General features: G+C 38.8%; 4 protein-coding genes across 4 annotated transcripts; 2 read left to right on the plus strand and 2 right to left on the minus strand.

Annotated features, from left to right (window-relative positions):
- Nucleotides 1–1289: 1289 nt before the first annotated feature.
- LOC132203153 (histone deacetylase 3) lies at nucleotides 1290–4254 on the minus strand. Its single transcript, XM_059630688.1, has 4 exons — nucleotides 4077–4254; nucleotides 3211–4003; nucleotides 2287–2821; nucleotides 1290–2086 (listed from the first exon to the last, which is right to left on the minus strand). Exons 2-4 carry the CDS (start codon nucleotides 3930–3932, stop codon nucleotides 1853–1855), a joined length of 1491 nt encoding a protein of 496 aa, XP_059486671.1. The 5' UTR covers nucleotides 3933–4003; nucleotides 4077–4254; the 3' UTR covers nucleotides 1290–1852.
- Nucleotides 4255–4447: 193 nt separating this feature from the next.
- On the minus strand, nucleotides 4448–6732 carry LOC132203154 (solute carrier family 35 member G1-like). The gene is made up of 2 exons (XM_059630690.1): nucleotides 6538–6732; nucleotides 4448–6358 (listed from the first exon to the last, which is right to left on the minus strand). Exon 2 carries the CDS (start codon nucleotides 6347–6349, stop codon nucleotides 5282–5284), a length of 1068 nt encoding a protein of 355 aa, XP_059486673.1. The 5' UTR covers nucleotides 6350–6358; nucleotides 6538–6732; the 3' UTR covers nucleotides 4448–5281.
- A 757-nt stretch (nucleotides 6733–7489) lies between these two features.
- LOC132203155 (signal peptidase complex catalytic subunit SEC11A) lies at nucleotides 7490–9005 on the plus strand. Its single transcript, XM_059630691.1, has 5 exons — nucleotides 7490–7650; nucleotides 7767–7876; nucleotides 8209–8358; nucleotides 8419–8596; nucleotides 8813–9005. The coding sequence occupies exons 1-5, from the start codon at nucleotides 7603–7605 to the stop codon at nucleotides 8861–8863; spliced, it is 537 nt and encodes a 178-aa protein (XP_059486674.1). The 5' UTR covers nucleotides 7490–7602; the 3' UTR covers nucleotides 8864–9005.
- A 471-nt stretch (nucleotides 9006–9476) lies between these two features.
- LOC132203350 (uncharacterized) lies at nucleotides 9477–16190 on the plus strand. Its single transcript, XM_059631065.1, has 8 exons — nucleotides 9477–9732; nucleotides 9963–10064; nucleotides 10126–10315; nucleotides 10378–10451; nucleotides 12367–12474; nucleotides 13927–14027; nucleotides 15311–15398; nucleotides 15928–16190. Exons 1-8 carry the CDS (start codon nucleotides 9595–9597, stop codon nucleotides 16102–16104), a joined length of 978 nt encoding a protein of 325 aa, XP_059487048.1. The 5' UTR covers nucleotides 9477–9594; the 3' UTR covers nucleotides 16105–16190.
- Nucleotides 16191–16269: the final 79 nt, after the last annotated feature.

Raw genomic sequence — 16269 nt, forward strand, 5'->3', positions numbered from 1 at the left:
AACCGCAAAGGTTTCCCTCTCAAGTCACCTCTTTGCTTCTCCCTTATCTTGAAATTTTCTTAACCTTTAAATCAACATTTATGCAGATATTATAAAATGTGAGATAAAAACATTTTATATACCCCGCGAGCGCGCTTCTCTTTATCGGTCCTGCATGTGCACGCCGGCAGAGGACCTTTGTTGTTATTTGATCAGCTTGATTCCTGAATCAATAAAATTAAAGTGACTACGCGAGAAGAATTAAGTCTGGGCCAAGAGCAACGAATATCAAGGTCCAACAAACTCCACAAAATTGACGATTGTGCCTGAGGAAAATTACTGACAAATTCTTAAAAAAAATTTATATATAAACGAAATATTTTAGTCAGTAAATTGAACTTAAATTTTCATTTGATAATTTATTTATGTAAATAATAAATCGTTTACAATAAACTAAATTGCGTTTATCATTAGAGATTTCGAAATATATTTCAGATTTATATAAAGTTGTGAACATACGCCGGCGTCTAGCAGGCGGCATAACCTTTCGCCCCTAGTTTTTTATTCTCCATTCCAATTATTTCAGATTTCTCAGGCGTATTTGAGCCATTTGAGGAATATTATATAAATTTATATCTAATTTTCTGTTTACAAAAGCACTCTTGATAATAACAAATTATAAAATGAACAATCATTTTGATGAATTGCGTATGTATTGCACGGCAGTTACATAACGCGTCGTCAATTACCCAACGCGACCAATAATCGATCAACAATCGGCGCGTCGGCCACAAATTGGACCGTCGTCGTTTCATTGTCTTATAACCAGCAGTCGTCCGGAGGTCAGGTCTGAGCTGGCGCTGAGCACGCAGTGATTTGAGTGACTGTCAATATGCGAAGAGTGACAGTGAGCGTCACTTCAGGTCAGCGCTCCGGTTCAAGGATTACGGAATGTCTTCAAATAATCGCGTGTGTCCGCGTCGCCTCCTCGTGACAATTGGAATCAATCAACGGACTCGTCCGAAAGTCTCTTTTATGGTTTTCTCGAGAAAATTCTCCTTTATATTCAACAGCGAAATTTTTCACGCGCCTGCTTTCTGTTATAATAATTACAAATTAAAAAAGAATGACTGCGCCGGAAGGTGAAATCAGGAAGAACCGGCGCCTCTCAATTGAGGTCCAATTAAGGCAAATTTATGTTGGCTCCAAAGTCCATTTGACTACTAATTGGTGCCTTAATCGAACACTTTCAAATACATATCATTTTTCTCTTATTATTAGAAATAAACGATAAATCTAGACGTTGATTTGGAATTCAAATTCACTATTTGTATAGATATGTATTTATTCAAGTAAAATAACTTTTGTGAAAATGTTTTGTTTAATGTGTTAGAATTATATCACAAATGCTTAAATTACACTTAACACCTAATGAATGCATGTACAATTAAAAGCGAAACGTAACTACACCGTAAGAGTTTCTCCTTAAAATGCAAGTTGAAATGTACAAATTGAATAAAATATAGTCAACTCTACATGTCTGGTCAGTCAAAATATTGCACTGAAAGAGAGCGAGTGAGCGACAACAATACGGCCAACAAAAATTGGGATGTAAACTGTCAGCTGAAAAAAGAAGACTTCAAAGAATCCAACTACGACGTAAACGCGTCCTGCGTACTATACACAAATTTCACATAAAAATAGTGCAATTGTTAATTAATTCTCTCCAGCTTAATACTGAGTAGTGATCAACTGATGAAAACTGAGCAACTTTCCACCTCCTGCGCACCTGAGCGTTTTTCCTTCACTGAGCATCGGATGTCCGGTGCAAAAGGACCACCGGCTGCAAACAGCTTGGCCTTGCAGCAACCTGCTATGTGCTGACCGGCGGCTGGCTTGTGCTGGTGGTTACAGAGGAGGTGGTCGCAGGGTTGATTGGCTGCGACTGCGAGGACGGAGGGGTGGGCGCGGGGGTGGGGGTTGATGAGGGTGATGTTTCTGCAATGGTCAGATTTGCTCCGGATGGCGAGTCCTCCTCGTCTTTGTCGTTATCTCTGTCACCATCATAATATTCATTTTGCGCATCAACGATCTTGTCGTCATCCATCTACAAGAAGAAATTTATACAAAGATTTAGATTAAAATTGATAAATATAAACGATAAACTGCCACCAAAATATGACTTATCAAAAACAGCAGTATGGTTTTAGGCAATTTTATTTTTAATTTATGTCACTTTCATTTCTTGAAAAGAGACTAATACAAAATAAAATTTCATTTCATTTCTCTGAACCTAATGATGTTTACCTTTGAGTCAGGGTCAACGGAGTCCATTGCCAAGTCATCCCTCTCAGGATCTAAAAATGACGGTGGGACGTCTTGCATTTGCACTGAGGGCGCACCTTGGAGCATCTTCAAGTTGTCAATGACATGCTTGGTGATCAGCTCAAGATAGCCTTTGGGGTTGGCATTGTCGATTCTCGAAGCCATCTCCGGGTGCAAAGTGAAATCGGGACCAAAGTACTCAAAGTACTCGCTGTAAGGAATGTCATCACTGACAGGCTCATTGCACAACAGAGAAGTTTCATAGGTCCAGGCGCGGGCCACATTCCTCAGGGTGTAACCACCACCACCAAGGGTAAGTAGGGGCACATTCAGGTCCCGAACAAAACGGACACACTCGCCGTGACCTTTGGTGGTCAACGAAAAGCAACCAAGGCGGTCGTTGGCCAGAGAATCAGCTCCACACTGGAGAACAATTGCTGTGGGTTGGTAGTACTCCATCACCGACTGGATTACTGGTTTGAAGACGGGCAAATAGCTGGCGTCATCGATTCCCTCTCTGTGAAAAGAAAAAACACATTAAAATATAGATAATAATAGACATCTCATAAAGTTATTATTTTTTCAAGCATTAATATGGCAAAAAAAATTGTGCCACAGAAATTCAAATTTAAATAGTGGTTGCAGATTTTTCTAATAAGGTGCAATTGACAACATTTAATAAATAAAGTTTTCAAACTTTAATCCCTTATGAAAACAAAGACTCAAAAAGTGGCTAAATACACTAATTGGGGCATCATGAAGGTTTCATGAAAATTTAAATTAAAATCTAAATTTAGTGAAGAATATTGGAATAATCCACATAATGCAATATTGCTTGAAAATGTTCACATTTTGCCAATAAATTTACTTTAAAAGCAATTTTTCTATTTAGTACATAATAATTACCTTAGAGGAACATTAACTGAGTAATATCGTCCATTTTCATATCCAATCTCGTACATATCGCCAGTGGCTGGGAAGAACCCGTTTCCGTACTTATGGAAGGACACGGTCATGACCCTGTCTGTGAGGTAAAAGGCCTCTTGCACCCCGTCGCCGTGGTGCACATCAATGTCAATATACAACACCCTGGAGTAGAACTTGAGCAGCTCAAGGATGGCAATGACAATGTCGTTGACGTAACAAAATCCAGATGCCTCAAACTTCTTGGCGTGGTGCAACCCTCCGGACCAGTTGATGCAAATGTCCGAAGTGCCATTGTTGAGTCGCGTGGCACCATCCAGAGAAGCGCCGGTGTACAACGAGCAGAATTCGAAGAGGCCGTCGAATATTGGACAATCGTCCCCGACGTTGTAATTGTTCATGTACTTGGTGCTCGTGTTCTGCATCATACTCGGAGTGGCTTTCTGCAAAAAGTCAATGTAATCCTCCGAGTGGAAGCGGCACATGTCGTGCACGGACGCCTTGTAGGGTCGGTACATCTGCATCTTCTTGTGCAGACCATAGTTGAGCACCAGGCTGTTGGTGACTGACATGCGGTGCGGCTTCATCGGGTGTCCAGGTCCGTAGTGGAAGTTGCCCACGTCTGGGCTGTAGAAGTAGGTGACCCGTTTCCGCGAGTGCGGCGAATGCTCCAAATGTGCGAGCGGCGAGTCTGCCATTTTCATCTTTGCCTAGCTGTCCCGCCGTCCGAGCAGATCACAAAGCGTCCCGACACCGCTCACCTGCCGGCTACGGACTGTAACAAAGAGAGAGGCGAATTTCAGTTGACTATAGGGTGGTCTAATGAAGGCATTTGGCCAAAATTGTACCTCATTTGAACGAAGGTTCGGCTGCGCCAACGATCCTGACAAGGATAACCCGTCGCGAAATTGAAATTCGCGTGTTTTTGGCGATTTTGTTGATGGCAACGCGACAAGTAAACAAAGGGTGGGCGAGCAAAACAACTGCACATTGGAAGCTTTCGTAAAGGCACGGTGACAGTCAAATAATCGGCGCAGAAGTGAAAATTGGCTACTGCGCAGAAACCGGTCGGCCGCGGTTTAAACTCACAAAAGTATTCATGTACCGCGAAAAAAGAGGTTTAATAAAATTTAATTTTTCTGTTACTTGGTGGCAATCTATAATAATTTTTATTCGTTATTTACAAAAGGGTAGAAATAAAAATTTAAGTAAAATAATTTAATACATATACAATATTATAATAATAATAAATTTAAAACAATTTTCTTAGGTATTTTTAACAAATTATTAATTTATGTATCTAATATTTTTATCACGCCATCAGGTATTAATTTAAAATTAGAAATAAAGTAATGCATATTTTATTTTCGTCTTGAGACTCACACTATGCCTTTTATTGAGTATGACTAGCATTATAATAATGTTATATTTTTATTATCAATCATGTGATGTGTGATTTTAAGTATACAAAAGTGATATTTCTGTCATAATCGCTCTTAATCAACTATAAACTGCTCACTAATTGCTTTATCATGATTACCAAACTTGAGTTTTGTTGAGAAAACTGCTGGCAGTAAATTACGTTCTAGTATTCACTCATGAAGATAAAACTTCAAGAACTTTTATAGAAATTTTTCTCAAAACGTTTTAGATCAATTAAGAAAATAAGCCAAAATTCGCCCAAAATATTGTGCATGAACAACAGTGAAAACACCGCCGACTCAAACGTACTTCCAAACTGGAGAACGTCTTAAAAAGTTCTCCTCAATCTTGTAATACCCTAATCAGAATGTTAATTTGTATTACACTAAACATCTAACAATTCCAAAGTGAAAAATTAGTCAAGTTTTCAGTATAGAGAAAATAATCGGAGGAGGCAAAGCAGGCATGGGATTCATAAAAAAAAATACTGAGGCAACAATAATATCGATTCTTGGGCACAAAAATGTGGAGGAATTATTTCACGTGACAATCAAGTAGTTTCACAACAAGCACCTTTGTTTTCACCGCACCATTGGCAAAACTTGTACACTTAATTAAATCAGCAAACTTTTCATCGAGTGAGCACCCAGAGAGCCTGTCGGAGAGGCGCCTCCTCAGGCAGGGCTATCAGCCACTTTCGCAGGCCAGTTAGGAGCACCGAGCTGGTGACTAGGATGGCGCCAGAGATGCTGTACTTGTTAGGCACCTCGCCGAAGAACATGACCTGCCAGATGAAGGCGAACACGATGTCAGCGGTGCGAGCCAGCGCCACCGGACCAGCCTGCTCGATCTGCAGAGCCACAGTGAGCAGGATCTGTCCTCCAAAGCTGAAGAGGGCCAGGGCGACAACCAGCAGACGGTCACGGCCGCACCTTGGAATGCACAATTCACCCAGCAGAAAGGTCACCAGGACCGTCTGGAAGATTGCAAACGACCCGAAATTAGCCATGATGACTGAAAAGTGGAGCCTCTTGAGCGCCCGAAGCAAAACGTAGGCGTTGGCGCCAAAGATGGTGGCAGAGAAGGCGGCAATGGCGCCCCACATACTGTACTCATCTTCCAACTCGGCGGACGAGCCGAACAGCATGGGCGGCCGGGTGATCAGCATGACCCCTATCAAGGTCAAAAAGATGGTGACCATGTGGAAAACGCCGCAGGGCTCCTTAAGAAAGATTCGGGCGAAGACGGCCACAAAGACAGGCACGCTGAAGACGACCACGGAGGCGTCGGCAAGGGGCATGTGTCTGAAGGCGTAGAAAGAGAGCATGAGGCCGGTGGTACCGACAAAACAGCGGGCGATCAGGGCCAGCCGGGAGCCGCGCGGGAAAGGGTCCTCCTGGCGGTAGATGAGGATCGGGATGGCCGGCAGGAGGACCCCGACGAACCGGCAGGTGGCCAGCTCCATTGGGTGGATGTCCACCAGAATCTTGACTATCACAGAGCACAGGGAGAAGAAGAGGCTGGACACGGTGGCCAATACGATGCCCAAGTACGGCACACAGCAGTGCATCAACTTCTGCGTCTGGGTGTTTTCCGAGGGGCCACCGTTGCGTTCGTCTTCTTCGTCCTCTACGATCACCAGGCGCTCCATCTCATATTGCTGCTGCTCCAATTGTCGGCGCCGAGCTGGAGAAGTCATCTTGAAAACCTGAAATGGCAAAGAAAAATTAATCAAATGTTAAAAATTTGCATTTTTTATTTAAAAAAAAAATCAAATGTCTGTGCAAGATTGAAAAAGGCCGTTTTTACATTCATTATTAATTAAGTAAAGTTAAAAAAGAAAGTTGCTTTATCAGGAGTATGATTTAAAAAAAAAAAACCACAAACCTTTCCTGTTTGTTGCCGAGATGTCGACTGCTAAAGCCAGACACTATGGTTATGTATAAATAGTGAATGGTGATTATGAAATATCTTGAGTCCTGCTTTTGGCCATGCTGTATCACAGGTTTCGATAAGCGGTGTACGTGCAGATCGATGACGAATTGCAGCCCATTGGTCCGATGTCATTCATTCTTCTTTCTGCGCGCTGTAAGAGAGAGAGGGGCATCGATCTGTCAGTGCGCTGAATTGACGATTTCGCAATAACTATAACTTGCCTTAAATTAGAGAGTGTGGAGTTTCAGAAATATCTATCACATTTTAGTAGAACTGTAGAGTCTGCTGTCGTGGTGACCGCCGGAATGGCCGGAAATAAAAATTCAAAGGACTTCATCTTCTTCCTCGGCTGTCCGGACCATCTTTGTTTTATTTTTATTTTCCAATCCACTGAAAAGGATTTTGCGAAAGAATTGCTCTTTCCAACTAAATAAGATGAATCACGTCGACGCCAGCTGCATTTTGAGGATCGCTACAATGCAGAGAAGACGGACGATCGCGGTCAATGAATGGCCAATTGATTTTGCATCGAGAATTTCGCATGAGGAGACGTGAAAAATCATTAGCCTGTGATAAAGGGGGCGTAACTACTTTGACAAACAAGTTTGTGCGAGGAGCAGCACCAGAAAGCTGCAGAAAGTGACGTGGTGACGGGAATGAAGTTATCTCCTCCAGGTTACTTGAGGAAAAATGTTTGAAATTAACCGGTTTTTATCATAATATTGATTTGCTTAACAATTGATATAATGAAGTAAATTAAAATAAAAATAATGGAATTAATTTTATTTACTGAAAAATCAAACCGCATAATTGTAAATATGAGAAATTTCTTAGAAAACTCATCGATTTATTTTTCATGTTGCTTTTAACCGGTTATTTGATTTTAACCGCGGAGCGAATGCGGCTAACTTCTTACTAAAGCACATGACGTGGATTTAGGAGATTTGTTGTTTTCGGTTTTCATCTGGTGCTTGGCATTTGTCGGAGAAGGAAAAGGACTTCATTAGGACTTCCAAGATGTTACAAAGCGCACTGGACGATGTTAAAAGGATGAACAAGCGTCAGGTAAACCCATTTAATTTTAATACCAGTCCATTTTTCTCTCAAAACCGAGCAGTTTCTGTGTTTTGAAAACACCATAAGCTTTTGCCGGCTTCGACAATAATTCCATTTTCTTGCAGTTCCTGTACCAGGTACTGAGCTTTGGAATGATCGTGTCCTCAGCCCTGATGATCTGGAAAGGACTGATGGTGGTTACGGGCAGTGAAAGTCCCATAGTGGTTGTTCTCAGGTGTGTATAAATGTTTACAATTTTCAGAAGCGTTATAGGTGTTTATGCTCCAAGAAAATTAAATTCGATATGAGACTTAAATAAATACATACCTAATAGTCAATTTGATATTATTGCATCATTTGAAATGACGCATTATGTCATAGGGTGATCCACGTCATCTCTTAATGAATAAGAAAAAAATTATTTCGCAACTGTAAGAAATAATGCGCAAAAGATTTTGAGGCTGCAGAGTGCAATATAAGACAGAATATAATAAAACCTTTTGGAAAACTTTCTTTAAACTTGATTTCACCTTAAAAAATTTACTATTTTTAAATTAAATTTTTTAGTGGAAGCATGGAGCCTGCTTTCCACAGAGGCGATCTCCTCTTCCTGACAAATTACCAAGACGAACCAGTCCGCGTCGGAGAGATCGTCGTCTTCAAGGTGGAGGGAAGGGACATTCCCATTGTGCACAGAGTACTTAAACTGCACGAAAAGTATGTTTTACCTTGTGAATTTTTAAATACCAGAGGTTGATTGAATTTTTACTTTTTTAGGGAGAATGGAACAGTCAAGTTCTTGACCAAGGGTGACAACAACAGTGTTGATGACCGAGGACTCTATGCCCCTGGCCAACTGTGGCTGACCAAGAAGGATGTCGTTGGAAGAGCGAGAGGTTTTCTCCCATACGTGGGAATGGTCACCATATACATGAACGAGTATCCGAAGTTTAAGGTGTGAATAAATGAATATTATTTGAAGATAAGAGTTAATTTTTACTATTTCAGTTTTTCAATAATAGTTGATTAAATATATCAGAAAAAATGTGAAAAAAGTATATTTCCACTGGGCAATTGGCTTAGTTAAATTGGAAGGAATTATTGTAAATAATTGTAGTATGGATTAATGGAGGAAATTTAAATTTAAAAACTTCCTTGCAAAATGTTTCAGTATGCTGTGCTTGCTTGCCTCGGACTCTACGTACTGGTGCACAGAGAATAACACCAACCTTTTTTGAACAACCTGTCCTCCTGTTCTTAAGGAGGAATTTTTGACAAGTCAAAAAAATTCATCGGTACTTTGTATGTAATAAAGAGAATCAATTGGCCGAAAAGAATCACCCATTGCCAATTTGATGTTTTCATTTAAAGTTTTTTAATCGGCATTCAAAGATTTGAAAGATTTTGTATTTTTGTTGAACTTTATGCTGCGTATGATAAGGAGTATGAAAGACTTTTGGGTTTGAATGTGCTGAGCAAGTTGTTTCGCCGTTTAATAAAATGGAAATTGAAGCATTACAATAAATAATTTTTATTTCCTTGTTTTACATTAGATTTAAAATAAAATGAAAATAGGACATTTCAGGCCAATTTACAACTTTGGGGATAATAATAGTACGTAGATATACTTGAGAGTTCAAAGAAGGGTGACTTTGTATTATTTTTTGTGACAAAAACACAAAAGAGATTTAATGGGTGGGTGGAACTGCTCGTAATCGCAGCTAACAGTCGCCATAGATACGCTGGGGGTAGTTGTTCGACGAAATTCAACCTATGCGCTCCAGAATGCAGCGGCCGCGTTTTCCAAATTTCTTTACACTGAAAAAATCGATATAACCCGTCCAAATTGTTACTATGCTCACGGAACTTGGAGATGGCCTGGGAATGTTATTAATTTTTTGAGAGAGATTGGCATCAATTTAGCTATGCCTTGAGTGGTGCGGAAAGGGTGCGATGTCTGTGCTGCGTGAAGGGTCAGGTGAATTCGAGAGGCGCCGCGCCCGCGAGAAGGGCATCATTCAGGAAGGAGAATCCCTGTGGAGGACCAAGCAGCGCCAGAATTGGATCGACCGTCTTAAGGACCAAAGAGAGGTTCAATTTGTATTGGAATTTTTTTTAAATTAAAAAATAACATAATTATATAAAAATTAAAATTGTGGAAAATATATTTTTTAAATTAATTCTTTCTGGGTTGTTAGAAAATAAGTATTTTTGTCTAAATGAATATTTTATTTTAAGAAAATATAGAAACATAAATATAAATAAATTTCGATTTTTTTTTATGAAGCATGTTACAAATAAAAATTATTATTTAATAAAAGGCTCGCGACCTGCTCAGCAATTACAACCCTTGGGGCAGGCCGGGCTGCGGAGCCCCAACGGAGGACCTGAGAAAGAGAAAGTTCATTGACCTGAAAGGACCGGTAAACAGGCAAAAATATTTGTCATTTAATTATTCAAAACCAAACAAAGTCTGTACAAAAGATAATACCCGCGTTGGACATGGGCCGACCAGGAGCCGGAGCACCTTTGCGGACGAAATCGGGAAAAATGCAGACGGTGCTCAAAATGGACCCTGCCATCAGGTTCCAGGACCCGGCGAAGAAGTGTGTAGAAATAGAAATGCGGTACAGAGCCTCCCCAACGCAACAAAATGAGTACAAAACTGAGCTGGGTGCGCTCATAAAATCAAATTTTTTATCGGTAATTTATGAAATTGGATAATTTTATTCTTAGATGCTATGGTAACCGAAAAAAGGAAACTCCAGGGTGAAACTTGGCGAAATTGCAACCAGGAGATCCGCAAAATGGCAAGTTACTAAATTCTGTTCAATACCCAAAAGCTGTGTGTAAACGGAGAGATTCGTGCATATAGAGAGAAGGTACCTCCTACCGCTACATGCGCGCCTGATACTATTTCGGGAAAAATCTCTGTTTAGCTGTAAAGTTTTAGCCAGGATTCCGCTGCTACTCTGCTAAACAAACGCAGATACTCAGAATTTTCAACTTTTCAACGCGTAATTAAGAGGAGAAAAGTCTCCTCCAAGCTAAAAATTAATTGGAAATATTAATTATTATGAAGTGATAGAAGTTGTATGGCACAAAAGTTTATTACAGTCCAAGATAATCAATAATTTTATTTGAAACAGACTCCTCTTCTTTATTTTTTACTATATATTTAGGAAAATTGAAAAGAGTTGGTCAAAAAATAAATATAAAACTATGTCAGTTAGGAGCTCCCTCGCCCTGGGGTCGACCTGGGCCAGGTGGCACTCCTTGGAGGGCGCAAAGGAGTACCCAAAGACGATTTTTGCAATCTTTGGTAAGCAGTTTTGTTTGGCTTTTTGTTGGAGCCACCAACTGCAAATGCTGATTTTTTAATTAAAACATTCCTAATTTTGAATTTTGCTCATAGTCAGACCAACCTAGCAATAATTGCTTACGCTAATATAATTTGAATGAAACCATCCATAAATGTGTTGAGGCGCTTATTTTTTAGAAAAAAAAAACTATTTTCGTGCAGAATCAACAACACACCTCACACTCTGCTATGTGCAAGCTGCTTTTTCATTTCCACGATTCGCGTGAGAATAGCAGGCTCGAGTGCGCGGTTGATTATCACACACTCACCGCGACTCGACCCGTCTCCACCGAGTGCTGGTTTGACCCTGATTTACATAAATGTCATTCTTGTGGCACCCGAACGTAATTGGCATTAACTTACAAAGGGATCGAAAAGAAATTTTGACACGTGTTTGCGGTCGGCGAGAAAACTATCCACTATTCTCGCACCTTTCTCGGCATTAAACGACGTGTGCACTCCTTTTTTTATCATACATTGATCGATTAATAAAAGTCATAAAACTCATCATCAGTATATAATATATAACTGCATATATACTATATATATGCAAGAAAAAATTTCTAAAATCCAGGCAAAAATAATCGCGAGGATAATGAAAGAGATTTATATTCAGCACTGATTGAGTTTCATTCTCCTCTTTGCATATAAACTTGCCTCTTTTGGTGAGTTACGGCTTTTGACAGCGAAAACCATTCGTTCATTTCGTCTCTGCAGATCTTTATTTTGCATTTAAATCGTCTAACAAGTGTTCCCCCGGAAAACAACTTTCGCTGACAAAAGATGGGCTGGATAAAAATATCGGCGGTGTCTTTGCTCACTCTTGAATAAAAAGAGAAGATGTGAGTAGGAATTTCTCTCTACATATTCGCTATGCCATTAATAAAGGGAGTGTACGCGAATAATAATTTCATATTTGTGTACGTGTTGCTTACCGAAAAAGGCAAAGAAGGTGCGGGGGAAGAAATGTTTTCCACAAAGAGAAAATTTATATTGATTGTCTGAACGCACGTGTGAATGACTTGGGTCGTCTGCCGGCGCGTTTTGTTAGAAAGGTCAATAAAAATCAAATGAAATGAATAAAGTGTGCGGGAAAATTCCCTTTCACGCAGATCAAGCAAATTTCAAAAAGTTGTCATTTTCACTCACAATTTTATCGTGTCACATCTTTTATATATTTTAAATGTCAAACACTATAGTGAAATATCAACAGCTTTGTGCTGCTGTGTGCTTGCGATTAGTGCGTTCAAAGATGCTTTTTGTACACCAAGGACGCATCTTCTTTCATCAGTACCTCAATAGAGCATTTTAAAAAGAATATTATTTCAATTAAATTGAGAAACTGTAATGTGTCAAAATTTCAGGGCTGGTCGAATAGTGATCCAAATCTGAGCTACAGAGAAGAGATAGGTGGACAACGCACCAGCACAGACAATCACGAAAATTGCACAACACTACCAAAAGTAAATCAGGTATTATTGAATGTACTAAAAAATGGATTTATCACTGCAACATTAAAACCATTTAAATGATTCAAAGGATTAAAAAAAAAAAATAATAATAACAAATCTAAAGTGAAAACTTAAAACTTAAGTGAGAAAAGACATTGAAGTTTATTAAATCCTGTAACTTCTTGTTTATAGGTTTTGGTTCCTTTTAAATTAATACAAAGTTAATTAAAAACATAATATTATTAACACATAACTTTGCCTGGCAAGGTAAATTGCACACAAAAAGACTTTGCATAAACTGAAATTTTCTTAGTCATCATAAGGTAATTAATAATCAGGAAAAAAATTAACAACTAATTTTTTTACAACTTTTCTTTTTTCAATTTCCTTGTTAGGCAATGTGTAACATCTCATGCTCATATTTGTGCACAAATTATAACTGTATTTCACAAAGTTTTCTATTCTGTAAGCAATAGATTCAAATTGCACCACTTGTGGGTTGTGAGCACAATTAATTATAGTATTTCTGTTTGCATGTGTTTGCCTGCGTGACTTTCAAATGCGCACACGCCCTCAACGAAAAATAATATGCGTGTGTCATCAATCTTCTAAAAGTTTTTGGATTTTTATGAATTGGAACTATGTAAGCGTAAAAAATTGAACTCGCTCATGGGAAGCCGCGCCGAGATTTTCTGCGCAATTATTATTTTATTAGCATTTGTATTTAAAATTAGTGAGTGAACACGCATTTCATTCTTTACCTCATGGTCAATAAAATGCGGCTGTGAAGCCACATCAAAGAACTCACGCATTGTTCAGCATTTCAGCGCGAAACAATGAGCAGCACGTTTTTAGTATATAATAATGAAGACTGATTCTTCCGAGCTCGTGACATCACTTTTGGCAATGTTCTGGGTCATCAAATAGCTGGCAGGCATATTATTTCAATTGCACTTGGCGGAAAGCTACAATAAGTTTTGACTTTCTTTCTTCTGACCAGCACCACAAACCAAACATTTGCACCTGAAGTCGAAAAAGACAAAGACGTTTGGGGGCGACGTATTGACAGTATTTTTAAAAGAGTGACGGTGTCGTTATATCATTGTTGTTTTTCTCACGTGGGAAAAGTGATTGATTGAGTAAATATTTAGCACCACTTATTCAGCTAGGAAACAAAGAGTAACGTTGATTTTGGAGAATCATCGGAATTAATCACTTTCACACTTTCGATGAATGGCCCCTGTATAGCTAATATAAAAAACTGGGATAGCGTGTAGTTCTCAAGTTTCATTCTGACACTGATAAATATTTCAAAATCAAAAAACAATAAAAAAAGGATTTTTCTCTTGCCTATAACTTAGTTTATTATTTGTTTCATATTGTTTCTTAAAATTAAAAAATGGGGTATTTAAAAATGTGATCTTCAATTTATAAATTTGTATTAACATTGCCTATTGGAAATTGAAATTTCAGGGCCAGGAACTGGTGCCTTTGCTGAAAGAGCGACACTTTGATATTTTGCACTCGCGGCACCCTTTGAACACCACAGACGTAACGCGGCTTCAAGTGCGTGGGTGAGTATAAAATTTAGCAACATCTGCACACATTAATCATTTGAGAAACTTTGAACTTTTGATTGACAAGAGAAAATGCTCGAGATGCTCCCGGAATTTTGATTTGCGATGCACGACTTAGTGCACGAAATTACTCCAGAGCCGCAGATGCGCGCACGACTCCAAATTACATCTGCAAAGCGAGCATCGCAATTAAACAAACAAAAAAGGCAGTGCGTTAATTCCCCAGGAGATTTCTTTCTCCGTCATTTGTACTTTCATTCGCAGCCTGGGCAAATAATCGTCGAATTTTTATAACATCTTCAAATAAAGTGTCAAACAAGCACTTTCTCAGCAGCCGCGTCTCTGACCTCTATCTGGGACTGCGCGCGATTTTCGGCTTGCAAACGCGTGCATGATGAATGGCGAGTCGTTCTTGTTTGCAAACGTGTACGTACACGCGTTTTAAAATTACGAAAGGAGCAATAATTATGGTTTTCATTGCGGGCGAGAGTGTTTCTTGCACTTGGCAGCGCGTAAATCTCGCTTGGCATTAAAAGATGCTGGCTGATATTAAACATCAAAAGCAGGAATGTTTGTTGTTCATCTTTTTGAATTATTTTGCGTGTGTAAAATAAATTTAAATTAAGTTTTAACAGTTTCAGTCGACAAAGCAAATAATTGTAAGCAGAAATAATTTAAAATTTATGCTGTATAAAGATCTAGATTTTTTTTCATTAATTGTATTCATACCCAGTTAATCCAAAGTGAAGATGTTTTAAGCTGTGAGCAGTGTTAAAATAATCTCATGATTTCTTAAAATTAATTTCTGATATTACCAAAGAATTGTATTCCATGGGTGAGCAGTACAAATGGGTAGACTAATTAAAGTAAATTACATATAAATAACAAGAAAAATTGTTAAAAAAAAATATGAACTATATTTTAAACTAAATATTAATAATAATAAAAAAATACATAATCAATAAGCTGTTATACTTAATTTCCCAGGAAAAATATATTTCAGCAAAATTCAGTTTGCCTTTTGCAATATTATGAATATTGTTTTCCAGAACCATCCAATTCTATTATGGCGTACACGTATTATGAAATTTAACTCTTGCAATTTTAGGTCAATTCATGAGTTAAGACCATACACTTGTCTTGCTTGTCATAAAGGCAAACTTGTTTTATTTCTAGAGATGCACACAAATGCGCACATTTAATATTTTCGCTATGTTTAATGCCCATGTTTGTCATCCCACGACCCACAGTCCTTGACTGATTAAAAAAATATTTTTCAGATTCCCTGAAGCCAGACATCTGCAGGAGGACCACGATATGGTGCAGACATTGCGTCGGCAGGTTATGTACAAGCAGAAGAAACTCGAGGTAAGGACGAAAATTTTCCTTTCCAAAATTCCGTCAGGTGCGTTTTCCTTTTTCATTGACAAAAAGTGGCCATTCATTTGGAGTCAGATTACACTGCGCCACTGCAAAAAGATTAATAGCACTGTGCTGTCTTGCATCTCGTTTTTCGTCTGGCGTGTGTGATTGTGTTTTTTATATGCAGTCGCACCACCATATTTCACCGAGTCAACTTTCTTTCTTCTCCGCATATATATTTTACTTTTGGCCGAAATCATCACGGCCTCCGCCACATACCTGACCAGATAAAAGAAAGTTCTTAATCGGACCGTCAACTACAAACAAAAATTAATGAAGATAACGGAAATTATTAATTTTATATGATGCCAATAATAGAATAAATACAAGTAGCATATTTTTTAAGATCAAAAAAAGAAAGTTCACAGTTAAAAAATAAACATCCTTTGCTGAAAAATGTTTTGGGATTGTTTTTTTATAATTTGAATAATTTCCAATAATATTGAGGCATTAAATTTCATTCTATTCCATTTAGGAGTTGCGTAGGCGTGAGGTGGAATCATGTCAAATGCACTTTGAAACTTGGACCAAGTTCTGGGGTCGACCGGGTCACGGTGCTCCCCGCAAGAACACCCTACTGCCAAAATTCAACGTGGACGAGATGCTCGACAGTGAACTAAAAGACGGTTTCAAAATCAGTACATTCAAGTGAAATTGCAGCGTGTGAGGAAACGAAACGCAAATAACTATCATTCGGTTGAATGTGCGCCGCAGTGCGACAGTGTCGACAATGATGAAGTATCATTTGTCAGCCACGTTTGTGGTGCACTTTAAAATTAATGAACAAGCCATGTGCCTTTGTCAAACTCGGCACGTC

This window comes from Neocloeon triangulifer, unplaced genomic scaffold (genome assembly GCF_031216515.1).
Source record: "Neocloeon triangulifer isolate White Clay Creek 2 clone unplaced genomic scaffold, ASM3121651v1 ptg000017l, whole genome shotgun sequence".
Classification (NCBI taxonomy): Eukaryota; Metazoa; Arthropoda; class Insecta; order Ephemeroptera; family Baetidae; genus Neocloeon; species Neocloeon triangulifer.